The 13726-nt window shown below is 50.1% G+C and overlaps 1 protein-coding gene across 1 annotated transcript in view; it reads left to right on the top strand.

Moving 5' to 3' along the window:
* Positions 1-9709, top strand: part of ppfibp2a (PPFIA binding protein 2a) — an 18307-nt gene extending 8598 nt beyond the window's left edge. Inside the window, exons 5-21 of the mRNA XM_062471744.1 lie at positions 290-374; positions 661-797; positions 1950-2023; positions 2274-2307; positions 2426-2467; positions 3098-3139; positions 3328-3511; positions 4669-4804; positions 5037-5210; positions 5451-5601; positions 5774-5885; positions 6241-6329; positions 6466-6588; positions 7138-7263; positions 7807-7995; positions 8240-8428; positions 9520-9709. Of these exons, the coding sequence (XP_062327728.1) occupies positions 290-374; positions 661-797; positions 1950-2023; positions 2274-2307; positions 2426-2467; positions 3098-3139; positions 3328-3511; positions 4669-4804; positions 5037-5210; positions 5451-5601; positions 5774-5885; positions 6241-6329; positions 6466-6588; positions 7138-7263; positions 7807-7995; positions 8240-8428; positions 9520-9540 (1908 nt within the window). The 3' untranslated portion in view covers positions 9541-9709. The remainder of the gene's footprint in view (positions 1-289; positions 375-660; positions 798-1949; positions 2024-2273; positions 2308-2425; positions 2468-3097; positions 3140-3327; positions 3512-4668; positions 4805-5036; positions 5211-5450; positions 5602-5773; positions 5886-6240; positions 6330-6465; positions 6589-7137; positions 7264-7806; positions 7996-8239; positions 8429-9519) is intronic.
* Positions 9710-13726: the final 4017 nt, after the last annotated feature.

The raw sequence follows: 13726 nt of genomic DNA on the forward strand, positions 1-13726 counted from the left end.
ATAAAGTGTTCCATAACTACATCTAAATCAAAGCAAAATGTATTTGTATAGCCCTTTTTACACGCAAGCATGTCGCAGAGGGCTTCACACACGCCCATAGAACTGCCCCTCAACCAACCTAAACCCTCAAGGAAGACAAGAAAAAACTCCCAGAAAAACTCACTAGAGGAGAAAAAATGGAAGAAACCTTGGGAGGAGCAATTCAGTGAGGGATCCCCTCCTCCAGAGACGGTTGGTGAAAGAGAGGAGCAGAACACAGGCTTAACATAGTCATGACTATGTGTTTCAGGATCGCAGGATCGAGGAACTGACCCTCCTGTTGAGCCAGTGCCGACAGTTTAGAGAGATCTCCACGTCCAGGCATGGTAACCACGGTAACCACACATCCATCCCTCCTCCTCTCCATCTCTCCATCCCTCTTCCTCTCCATCTCTCCTCTTCTCCATCTCTCCATTCCTCCTCCTCTCCATCTCTCCTCATCTCCATCTCTTATCCTGTCCATCTCTCCTCCTCTCCATCTCTCCATCTCTCCTTCTCCATCCCTCCTCCTCTCCATCTCTCCTCCTCTCCATCTCTTATCCTGTCCATCTCTCCCCCTCTCCATCCCTCCATCTCTCCTCCTCTCCACTTTTTAATAACACAGCTGTGTTTTTGCCCTAGCCCCGCCTCCGGCCTCGCCCCCTGCTATCCCCGTGTCCAATCAGAGGACGCCGTCCAGCAGCAGTGAGGAGGAGGAGCAGGGCGCCATGACGACGGCTCTGTCCACCGACTCCCCGTCCAGCAGCCTGAAGTCTGAGGTGGGGGGGGGGGGGGGGGGGGTGAGGCGGTGGGGGGTGAGTAGTCCTAAGTATCAAATCATTTTGATTTGATTTGATACTTAGAGTGGGGGGGTTAGGGGGTGAGTAGTGGGGGGGTTAGGGGGTGAGGCGGTGGGGGGTTAGGGGGTGAGTAGTGGGGGGGTTAGGGGGTGAGTAGTGGGGGGGTTAGGGGGTGAGTAGTGGGGGGGTTAGGGGGTGAGTAGTGGGGGGTTAGGGGGTGAGTAGTGGGGGGGTTAGGGGTGAGTAGTGGGGGGTTAGGGGGTGAGTAGTGGGGGGTTAGGGGGTGAGTAGTGGGGGGGTTAGGGGGTGAGTAGTGGGGGGTTAGGGGGTGAGTAGTGGGGGGTTAGGGGGTGAGTAGTGGGGGGGTTAGGGGGTGAGTAGTGGGGGGGTTAGGGGGTGAGTAGTGGGGGGGTTAGGGGGTGAGTAGTGGGGGGTTAGGGGGTGAGTAGTGGGGGGTTAGGGGGTGAGTAGTGGGGGGTTAGGGGGTGAGTAGTGGGGGGTTTAGGGGGTGAGTAGTGGGGGGTTAGGGGGTGAGTAGTGGGGGGGTTATGGGGTGAGGCGGTGGGGGGTTAGGGGGTGAGTAGTGGGGGGGTTAGGGGGTGAGTAGTGGGGGGGTTAGGGGGTGAGGCGGTGGGGGGTTAGGGGGTGAGTAGTGGGGGGGTTAGGGGGTGAGTAGTGGGGGGGTTAGGGGGTGAGGCGGTGGGGGGTTAGGGGGTGAGTAGTGGGGGGGTTAGGGGGTGAGTAGTTGGGGGGTTAGGGGGTGAGTAGTGGGGGGGTTAGGGGGTGAGTAGTGGGGGGGTTAGGGGGTGAGTAGTGGGGGGGTTAGGGGGTGAGTAGTGGGGGGTTAGGGGGTGAGTAGTGGGGGGTTAGGGGGTGAGTAGTGGGGGGGTTAGGGGTTGAGTAGTGGGGGGGTTAGGGGGTGAGTAGTGGGGGGGTTAGGGGGTGAGTAGTGGGGATGAAATGAGGAGATGGGCTTGGGGGGTGGCGGGGAGTAAGACTGGCGAGTGGATCGGGGAGGTGAGGAGGGAAGGAGGGGGTAAAAAAATGAGAGGAGGAAGGAGTGAAGGGGAGGAGGAGGGGAGAGGGTTAGGATCACCCACGTTGAGGTGCATTTGTTTCGTCTCTCCTCAGTCCCAGCTGTCCTCCAGCAGCTCCTCCCCACAGCTGCGTTCCTCGCTCTCCCCTCACAAAGACCCCCGCTCCAAGTAAGAAGCCTTGACGTCCCCAGAGATGGGAAGTAACAAAGTACAAATATTTTTAACGTTTTTTTTTTTGTTTCAAAAGGTTGAAAAAAATGTTGTGCCATGGTGTGTGAACACAAATATTTTGTTGTTGTTTTTGTTTTGAAAGGTTGAAAAAATATTTTCTAAAAAGGTTTCAAAGAAAAAGAGTACTTGATGAGGACTCTACTGTACTCTGCTCTGCTTTGTTAACATTAAATGTTTGTTTCATCAGGCCACAGCCCCTGCTTCTCTCCAGCAGCATGAAAAACCTTCTCTCATGACCTCTGTCTCAGTCCTTCTGCTGTGATCCAGCACATCTCTCTCTCTGAACCATAACTTTTTCCACGCTTCACCTCCCTCTCGTTCTACTCTACCTCCCTGTAGCCTGTGATAGACAGCACCCTATTGGCTCACGCTTCACCTGAGGTACTTCTGTTTCCATACGTGATCCCAAACTGCTCGGCTCTTTCAGTGTGTGTTGTGTGTTGTGTGTACACCCGGAACCAAATACCATTTTCTGCGTCTTTCGTAAACACGTGTTGATTCTGTGTCAGATGTGTGGACTGTGTTACACGTGTTGATCCTGTGTCAGATGTGTGGACTGTGTTACATGTGTTGATCCTGTGTCAGATGTGTGGTCTGTGTTACATGTGTTGATCCTGTGTCAGATGTGTGGATCCTGTGTCAGATGTGTGGTCTGTGTTACACGTGTTGATCCTGTGTCAGATGTGTGGACTGTGTTACATGTGTTGATCCTGTGTCAGATGTGTGGACTGTGTTACATGTGTTGATCCTGTGTCAGATGTGTGGACTGTGTTACATGTGTTGATCCTGTGTCAGATGTGTGGTCTGTGTTACATGTGTTGATCCTGTGTCAGATGTGTGGTCTGTGTTACATGTGTTGATCCTGTGTCAGATGTGTGGACTGTGTTACATGTGTTGATCCTGTGTCAGATGTGTGGACTGTGTTACATGTGTTGATCCTGTGTCAGATGTGTGGACTGTGTTACATGTGTTGATCCTGTGTCAGATGTGTGGACTGTGTTGCTTCCCCAGGTCCAGCAGGGGGAGAGCAGGTGTTCCACCTTGCCTGTGAAGGTTTGTTTGTTGTTTGGAAGTCATTTAGATGTTTTTCTTTACTCTGAAGAATGGTTTATTTTTTGTTTACCTATAGTGTCCCCTGACTCTGACTGTTAGGTAACAGTATGCACTTTTGATCCGGGATCTGCTGCTGTAGTTAATATCACCTGCTGAATGAATCACATGACTAACATGTGGAACGTCAGGTGTCACTCACGGAGCACAACGGAGACTGCGAGGCCGGAGACACCAGCGAGGCTGGAGAGACCAGCGAGGCCAGCGAGGCCAGGGAGACTGCAGACAGCCCAGAGGCCAGGGAGACCGGGGAGGCCAGCGACTCTCAGAGCCAGAGATCTCCAGCGACGAGTGAGGACGGAGACTCCATCCAGAGTAAGCTTTACGTAGCGTTAAACATCCAGAGTAAGCTTTACGTAGCGTTAAACATCCAGAGTAAGCTTTACGTAGCGTTAAACATCCAGAGTAAGCTTTACGTAGCGTTAAACATCCAGAGTAAGCTTTACGTAGCGTTAAACATCCAGAGTAAGCTTTACGTAGCGTTAAACATCCAGAGTAAGCTTTACGTAGCGTTAAACATCCAGAGTAAGCTTTACGTAGCGTTAAACATCCAGAGTAAGCTTTACGTAGCGTTAAACATCCAGAGTAAGCTTTACGTAGCGTTAAACATCCAGAGTAAGCTTTACGTAGCGTTAAACATCCAGAGTAAGCTTTACGTAGCGTTAAACATCCAGAGTAAGCTTTACGTAGCGTTAAACATCCAGAGTAAGCTTTACGTAGCGTTAAACATCCAGAGTAAGCTTTACGTAGCGTTAAACATCCAGAGTAAGCTTTACGTAACGTTAAACTGTTGCCCACATATTTATACCACACTTACTTAGAATCATGACTACTTTGAACTATGATAAAATAGCTATAAAAAGCAATGGAAATACACCTTTTAGCATGACTACATACATCCTAATATACCATCTACACATGTTGTCTGCGTGTTCTTGACATGAAAGGCTGGGCAGCATGGTATGTGCGTCAGTAGAGTCAGGGTCGTGGTGGTCCTCTCTCTGATCCTGGACCTCAGACTGAGCCCAGCCCAGGGTTATTCCTGCTTCAGACCCAGACCACACTCAGCCCCACCCTCCCTCTCTCTCTCACACCACCCTCACCCTGACCCCACCCTCCCTCTCTAACGCACCACACTCCCCACCCCACCCCTAGTCTCTCTGATTGACCATGCTCACCCTAACCCCACCCTCCCTCTCTGATTGACCACACTCCCACACCCCACCCTATCCCGCTGAAAATAGGGAGGATGAGAGAGCCACTGTGACCGTGGCCTCCACAATCTGCATGTAGCACCACCCAGTGGTCATAGTCATGCATTACATGTCTGGAATTACTTGCGACCAATACTCCAAACCCAAAAAATGGTAGATCCTGTGATACACAGCTCCACTTGACCCCACACTCGCAGGATAAAGTGTCAAGCCACTAATCAGAGCTGTACTCTCTCTCTCTCTCTCCGCTCTGCGAAGGAAAGACTGAGAAGACAGGAAGTGTCCCGCCCTCTGACTCCTCCCCCCAGTCCTCAGGGGCGGAGTCAGGTCAGCGGTTGGTGGGCTCTCCGGAACACCTGAAGAACAACAGGAGCATCAGGAAGCTGTGGGGGAAGTGAGTCAGCACGAGTACACACTACCTGCCTACAAGTACACACTACCTGCCTACAAGTACACACTACCTGCCTATAAGTACACACTACCTGCCTACAAGTACACACTACCTTCCTACAAGTACACACTACCTGTCTACAAGTACACACTACTTACGTAGGAGTACACACTACCTACCAACAAGTACACACTACTCTCTCTTTACCTCTCATTTTCCCTCACCACTCTCCCAGGCTGAGGAGGACCCAGTCTGGGGGGCTCCAGTCTGGGGGGCTCCAGTCTGGGGGGCTCCAGTCTGGGGGGCTCCAGTCAGTGGACCAGGACCAGAGCCAGTTCAGGAGGGGGGGTCTGCGGGCCACGGCAGGGCCCAGGCTGACGAGGAGCCCAGGTTCTGCCAGCGCAGTACGGTAAAGACCCGGTTCTGCGAGTATTTGAAAGACCTGGTTCTACCAGCACAGTACGGTAAAGACCTGGTTCTACCAGAGCAGTACAGTAAAGACCTGGTTCTGGGCTGCATGGAGAAGGGGCTAACAGCAACAACAAGAGCAGGATATTTAATTCCCTTTCCTAAAACCATGATCTTCAAAGGTAATTCTTGTCACGCAGACAGACTGATGGGTGTGTGTTTTCTGTCACGTGTATCTCAGTGATGTCAACACTCCGTTCTGCCAGTGGAGCCGGGATCAGGTGTGCGGCTGGCTGGAGGACTGTGGCCTGGGGCAGTACGTCAACCTGACCAGGCAGTGGGTGGAGAACGGCCAGACACTGCTGTCTGCGACGCCCCAGGACTTTGAGAAGGTCAGGAACAGGAGGAGAGCTGGTTAACATCCGTACCGTGCAAAAGTCTTAGGCACAAAGAAATGTGTATACATGCTTGTGTGCCTCTGTGAGTCTTAATGTGTGTGTGTCTTTGTGTGTGTGTGTGTCTGTGTGTGTGTGTGTGTGTGTGTGTGTGTGTGTGTGAGAGCAGGACATGGGAATGAAGCACGCCCTCCACAGGAAGAAGCTGCAGCTGGCTCTGACCTCCCTCAGCAGCAACGTGGTGGAGAAGTCCTCCGAGCTGGACCACATCTGGGTCACACGTACGTTCACATTTAACCCACCTCACCTCCCCTCACCTCACCTCCCCTCACCTTACCTCACCTCATCTCCCCCCACCTAATTCCACCCCCCCTCACCTCACCTCCCCTCACCTTACCTCACCTCATCTCCCCCCACCTAATTCCACCCCCCCTCACCTCACCTCCCCTCACCTTACCTCACCTCATCTCCCCCCACCTAATTCCACCCCCCCTCACCTCACCGCTACGCAAACCTCTCCAATCTATACCGCATTCGGACACTTCTTTAAGGCCCATTCAGTTGCCTACATTCACCACCAACCTTAGCCAAGACCTGGACAATTGAAATGCTGACTGAGGTGAAATTCCTTTCCAGGCTGGTTGGATGACATTGGGCTCCCTCAGTACAAAGACCAGTTCCACGAGGGCAGAGTGGATGGAAGGATGATCCAGTATCTCACTGTGGTAAGACCTTAGTAGTGGATCCCAGAGCAGAACGAAAATAATATGAATATAAAAGTGCAGTCAGTGTTCACACTCAACTTTTGACGTGTGTTTGTGTTGTTGTGTGTGCGTGTGTGTGTCTGTTCTGTTCCTCCAGAACGACCTCTTGACCCTGAAGGTCACTAGCCAGCTCCACCACCTCAGCATCAAGTGTGCCATCCACGTCCTCCACGTCAACAAGTTCAACCCCCACTGCCTCCGCCGCAGGCCTGGGGAGGAGGTGAGGGGGGGGGGAGGTGGTGAGGGGGGGAGGGAGGAGGTGAGGGAGGGGGTGAGGGGGAGGAGGTGAGGGAGGGGGGAGGTGAGGGGGGGGGAGGGGGTGAGGGAGGGGGGAGGGGGTGAGGGGGAGGAGGTGAGGGAGGGGGGAGGGGGTGAGGGGGATGAGGTGAGGGAGGGGGGAGGAGGTGAGGGGGGGGAGGAGGTGGGGGGGAGGGGGTGAGGGGGAGGAGGTGAGGGGGAGGTGGTGAGGGGGGGGGGGGTGAGGGGGGGGGGAGGAGGTGAGGGGGGGAGGAGGTGAGGGGGGGGGAGGGGGTGAGGGAGGGGGGAGGGGGTGAGGGGGAGGAGGTGAGGGAGGGGGGAGGAGGTGAGGGGGGGGAGGAGGTGGGGGGGGGAGGGGGAGGAGGTGAGGGGGGGGGTGAACGGTGAACGGTGGGAGGGGCAGGGCGAGGAGAGGGAGGGAGGGAGGAGAGAGGGTGGCATGAAGAGATGAGTGGTTCATAGTCTTATGTCTGGTGTGTGTGTGTGCATCCATGTGTGTGTTGCCCCCCAGAAGCAGCCCCCTCCCTCGGAGGTGGTGCAGTGGTCCAACCACCGGGTGATGGAGTGGCTGCGGGCGGTGGAGCTGGCGGAGTATGCCCCCAACCTGAGGGGCAGCGGGGTGCACGGGGGGCTCATCGTGAGTGTCTCTCCCTCAACCCCACCCTTCACCCTCTCTCCTTAACCCCACCCTGCACCCTCTCTCCTTAACCCCACCCTTCACCCTCTCTCCTTAACACCACCGTGCACCATCTCTTCTTACAGTAGAAGACTCAGGTTACAAGTCGTTCAGTCAGAAGACGGTCAGATTAGAATTTTATGATTTTATCTGTTTTTGTTTGGGAGGGAAAATTGTTTTTTTAGTTGGATCTTAAATCTGAATCTCATCTGAACCTTTTCTGAATCTGAATGAGAATCTGAACCTGATCAGAACCTGAATCTCAACCTGAACCTGATCTGAATCTCAACCTGAACCTGATCTGAATCTGCACGGTACACTCACATTTCTTTATATGCAGCTATGTAACACAGAGACACACCACAGAGACTCTCTCTCAACACTCCTATCCACCGTGTGTCCACACCTTCCTCCCTTCCCCCCTCCTCCCCGCCCCTTCCTCCCCTCCTCTCCTCCCCCCTCCCCCGCTGGTGAGCTCCAACTCTCTCCCGTCTCCCCGTCCAGATTCTGGAGCCTCGGTTCAGCTCAGAGACCCTGGCCCTGCTCCTCAACATCCCTCCTCAGAAGACGCTGCTCCGCCGCCACCTGGCCTCCGCCTTCTCCCTCCTGGTGGGGCCGCAGGCCTCCCTGGAGAAGAGGGAGTACGCCAACGCCACCGGCCACGTGCCCCTCACCACCACCGCCAAAGTCAAGGTACGACCGCCGCCGAGACATTTGACCTTTTGGGCACTTTAGGTTTTTGAGGGAGGAGAGAGAGAGGGAGGGACAAAAGGAGATGAGGTGAAGAGAGAGGCAGTGAGGGAGGATGAGAGAGGAAGAAAAAGATGGAGGTAGATGGAGAGAGGATGAGAGGTAAAGAGAGGTGGAGGGAGGCAGATGGAGGGAGGGAGGTGGGGAGAGGAAGTAGGAGCATTTACTGGTCTGTCTGTCTTTCCAGCCCAAGAAGCTGGGCTTCAACCACTTCAGCCACCTGAGGAAGAGGAGACCTGACGAGACGGAGGACTACATCTGTCCCATAGACACGGGAGCACTTGTTGTCCCTAACGGGGTCTCCCCACGGCCATACGCAGGCCTCCGGGGCCTCAACCCCATTCTGGACCGAGACACAGATGCGATGCAGGAGCAGGTGGGGACTAAGACCTGAGACTGACCCTCCTTCCAACCAATGACTGCCAAGCTCACAGCTTCCTAACCCCACCCCGACATGCCAGTGCAAAACACGTGCACCCCTGATTACTCCCTGAATCGAGGTGCTGAAATTGCGATTCACGGGAGAATCAAATGTGTCGATTTCGCCTTTCGATGCTCTCGAACAGTGATTTGCTGGAAGCGCTGTAGTGATGATGAGAGCTGGTCATTGGTTACTTGCTTCATCCTTGATCCACCTGATCGCGTCGGCATGGTGATTCACCTAAGAGACGAGCTCTAACAGGTTTTTTTTGATGGTCGCTCTCTGCATTCCTCCTGAAATGGGACGATGAACTCACTCTGCTTAAGATTCTTCCAGTAGCACCCCCCCACCCCAACCCCCCCCCCCCCCTAGTGTTCCTGATGTTAACCTCCCCCCCCCCCCCCCCCTAGTGTTCCTGATGTTAACCTCCCCCCCCCCCCCTAGTGTTCCTGATGTTAACCTCCCCCCTCTCCCCCTAGTGTTCCTGATGTTAACCTCCCCCCTCCAGTGTTCCTGATGTTAACCTCCCCCTGCAGTGTTTAGTTTGACTGTCTCTGCTTTGCTATAGTGTATTACTTGCTTTCCGATGCCAATTCAGAATCCAGATCATTATATATGCTTTGTTGTGATCATCATGTACTGTTGTTATATTTTTGTTGTTTCTGCACCTCTCCGAGTTCCCGTGCGTAAACTGATTTTACTCATTTATTTTTAAATGTATAATCAAATACTGTATATGTTGTTTGGTACGCAACTTATTTATTTCTCAGCCACCTGAATGGCTCATTACCAGGAAAAAATTGCCTAAGAAAATTCACTGCTCTCGAGGCGTTGTTTTAGTTGAATGCAAGCTAATTGTTTTCACTCACCAAGCCTCTCACCAAAATCCTTAATTCATTCACATTAAAACAATTGCATAAATCCCTGGGATGTGATATGACATGTTATATGTCCCTAGGATGTGGTTACATGTTCTATATCTGATGTATCGGGCTAGGGTGGCGATACTGTTAACTCTGCTGTAATGGGGGTCTTCATCCCTCCAGTGTAGAGAAACGACTCTTTGACCATCATCATCACCACCACCACCAGATCAAAGAGATGTTGCAATGGTTATGGAGGTCCGAGAAATCAATCCATTATCCGCACTCCTCATCCAGACTCCAAATGGACAAGCTTTCAGACTGATCCAGAACTGACCTCTCGTTGGTGGAAAATTAAACTTGTTTAAACCCAGTGTACTTGCTTTTATTCTTTTGATACTTAACTTTTTGTTTGACTACCTCGTGATGCTGAATAGGAACATGTGTATATTATAATAATGTTTAAATAATATTTCATGGTCTGTGTATCCTCTTGTAGTCGTCAAATAATGCTCTGAAAACTTCTTCGGCAGACGTAGCAGGCTATTCGCAGTCATACTGCCAACAACACTCACGGTGGAAAATAAATAATTTTTTTATGGTGTGCTTATATATATTCTATATATATTCTATATTCTCTCTTACATATTATTTTCCCACCCTAACTAGTCGCTGAATTTTTGCAGTGTCGATATGTGCGTATTGTTCCCGAAAGCGTTGCTTACTTTTAGTGTTTGTGGCGAAAAGTTAAGGTAACGGTAGCTAACTAGCTAGTCACAGTCACAACGTCACAAACCTGCGCGCGTTTACCACTACCAGTAGACATCAGTTCGGTTGCCCGTTAGCGACTGGGAGATAGCTAGCTAGTCTAGCCAAAAATGCATAAAGACGGCTACAGAAACGCCACAGGCACAGGCCAGGTTGATAACATATTATGTAGCTTGCTATGTTTCCAGACTGTGATATCAACACCCTGGATTTTCGCCCTTCGTACTTTTTATCTCTAGCATTGTTGCAATCCCACACAGCAGCAGCGGTAATTTCACGGTCCGGTTTAGGACTCGGAGCTAAACGGACACAGCCGGCTTCTCCAGGTGAGCAAAATGGTACATTATGCCTATGATGTGTTCTTCTGTAGCTTATACAGTTCTCCAAAGCACCGAATGTACCAGTGCCAGCTGGTAACCAGCTACAGTAGCTAGCCTACTAACTACCGGTCAGCTTTGTTTTCCCTTTATTTGCGCTGATGGTGAGTTTTCAGACAGTTGTTACTGACATAATGATCGCCTACAGTAAACTTTTTCTAAGCCAATTTTCCCAAAATACATGTAGAGCTTATTTACGTTTTGGTGGGTATATTTTCAGTTTGCAGATGGTACTATTTGAATCACGAATCAATTAAAATATAGCCAACAGAAATATCAGTTGTAAAGTACACATGAAAATTCTCCAAATGTTTGATATGAGTTTAAACAATAGGTCTGGTGGTGATGCAGTAAAAATAAAAATAAAAAACACCCACCTGCACAAGCACACCTCACAATTTCCCCAGATATTGTACCCTCTTTAGTTTAAAACATTATCTTTCAAATGTTATTTAGTCAAAAAAGCAGATGGTTATAATGCAAATGTCTGTAGACTGGAGCACTGTCAGCACAACATCACAACTGTTGAATAATTACTGAGGTTTTTATAGTAGCAGTAAGCTGATGGCGAGAGACCAGAATGAGCTGTTAACTGTGTGATTTAGTTTGAGCCTGTATGTGTGTTTGTTTTGCTTAACATCTCTGCAGTGTTGAGAGTGTTGAGGCCTGGTAGTTGAAGCACAGGTGAAATACATCTTGAGCTGAATCAAGTCTGCCCCATCTCCCCTCACCCCCCCCCCCAACTCCCTTGTAACCCCCCTCCTTCCTTCCACAACCACACACTGCTTCAGTTAGACCAAACACCAGATTGAGTGAATCTCTTACCTCTGCATCTCATTATCTCTCTAACGAAGGACGTCCAGATCAATGATTAGAAATGACAAGTTCATAAATAAATTAGTCCTGCCGATAACTGCGATCGATGACCCGTGTTAAATGGTTATTAGAGGGATGAAGGGTGGAGGACCAGGGTCGTAAAGCGGACCTTGAACATTTTGTGTGTGTGTCAGATGGTGTGTGTGTGCTGTCTACCATGTGGTTATGTGTCCTTAAACAAGACACATTCAAGATTCCAGAATGCAAAACAGACACCTGCAGACATGGGAGTTTCCTGATGGAATGGGCAGGTTGTCTTCACTTCAATGCAGCTCAATGCAGATAGTTGATGGGGATGTGTGCAAACTGCAGACATGCTTCACACCTCCAGAGGGCAGTGTTGACTGTAAATATAATTTGTGCAACAAGACCACTGGGCATCCAGCCATACAAAGTAGTTTACTATTCATTTAGATTTTACATTTAGTCATTTAGCAGACGCTCTTATCCAGAGCGACTTACAGTAAGTACAGGGACATTTTCCCAGAGGCAAGTAGGGTTAAGTGCCTTGCCCAAGGACACAACGTTGTTTGGCACGGCAGGGAATCGAACCAACAACCTTCTGATTAATAGCCCAACTCCCTAACCGCTCAGCCATCTGACCCCCACACTATTCTACTATTCTACCTATACAGTCTTCTGCTGCTGTGAACAAAGTCTTTTTCAGATGTGTGTGCATCTCATTCAACTGTCTTCAGCCCAGATGTGTACAGCCTGTCAGTCAGCATCGAGGCACTGAGGTGGGCACGCTATCGATGTTTTGACCTCGTATCACACTGGGACACATTTGTCACGACATGTACTATGACAACCACGTACCTCCCCACCTCTCTCCCCCCCACCCGCCCTCTCCGCCTGCCAAAGACTGAGCGGGGGTTGCACGGGTGATCGCAGATGTCAAGGCAACCGTGGTGGTCAGTGATAGGACATGTCGTTAGCGGGTCGACGCTAACGTGAATGGAGCATGGTGGAGAGGACGCCTCGGTCGAGCCGCGAGGCGGAGAGACCACCACGCTAACGGGGTTGGACGCGTTCTTTAACCCTTGTGTTATCTTCGGGTCATTCTGACCCATCAGTCATTGTGACCCACCGTTGTATTGCGACAAATTTACCGCATACAAAGACAAAGTGAAGCATTTTCTTTTAACAGCTAGGCTGTCTCAGACCCCCCACATTGCGATGGTTAAAAGAAAATTATTTTAATTTGTTTTTGTATTGGGTAAAATTGGGTAAACACAACGATGGTTCGTTATGAACCTTTGGGTCATGTGACCCGAAGGCAGCACGAGGGTTAAACCCACCAATCACGCGACCACACACTGAGGGTAGCCAGCGTCCAATCTGATGTCCAGTCTTGTAATTCTATGTCGTTTATAGATTATTTATAAAAATGTATACACTGCTGTGCAAAAGTTAAAAAAGCAAAAAGCAGCACAAATACAGAAGATTTGTATGTTATTTGAGAAAATATTCATGATGAAATCTAGTGTGCCTAAGACTTTTGCACAGTAGTGACATACACACATTCTCCAGTGTGTCTGGAATCCTTCCAGACAAAGGAAATGAAAAAAGAAATTCTAATTTAATTAGCGTTATGACCAGAAGATGACTGGTGTAGACGCATGAAGAAAGTCTCTCCTGGAGTCAGCGTGTCCTGAATCTCACCCCTCTCCCTGGCGTGTCTGCGTACCTCCCTCTCTCTCCTGCCTCTGTTGGGACTGTCGGAAGCAGCAATGGCCTTGTTTATAATGGTGCATCTTAGCTAATTCCGGTAATGTGATCCTGCTACCATTCACTGACAGCTTAATAGCTATTATTTGTGTCACCCTTTCTCATAAAGCATTGGCCGTAAATCGTTGTTTACAGGATGTTGGGCTATGAGTGACACCTCGCCTTGCTGTATGATATCTATTGTTTTAATTAAGTGAAAGCGATTGTGACATTTATTGGATTCCAAGTTACTTGTTAATGGCAGTGGGGGAAAAAAAAGTCAGAGTAAATTATCATTGCTTATATTACATAAATAATTTGCAAACCCTTTGCTAATGATTACACATTATTCTCCCACTGTGGTTGTCGATTCAGTTGAAATATATCACGTATAAAAACATTGGACCGGTAATGCAATGCAATAAGCCTCCTCCCTTCTTGGCAAAGTCTTACAAAACTACTCTGAGTTTTGTGTGCTTGTGAACTTGTGTGTGTGTGTGTTTGTCCTTTTGTCTACATCATGTGTACAGCTCATATCCCCTGTCTATGAGGGTTGTTTTCAATGTTTTTTGCTCAAATCATCCAAAATCTTTTCTTTTTTGGGGGGGTTTGCCCCTCTGTAAGAGGGCTGTGGTAACCCCCAAACCCAGAGGAACTCT

This window comes from Osmerus eperlanus, chromosome 10 (genome assembly GCF_963692335.1).
Source record: "Osmerus eperlanus chromosome 10, fOsmEpe2.1, whole genome shotgun sequence".
In the NCBI taxonomy this organism is placed as follows: domain Eukaryota; kingdom Metazoa; phylum Chordata; class Actinopteri; order Osmeriformes; family Osmeridae; genus Osmerus; species Osmerus eperlanus.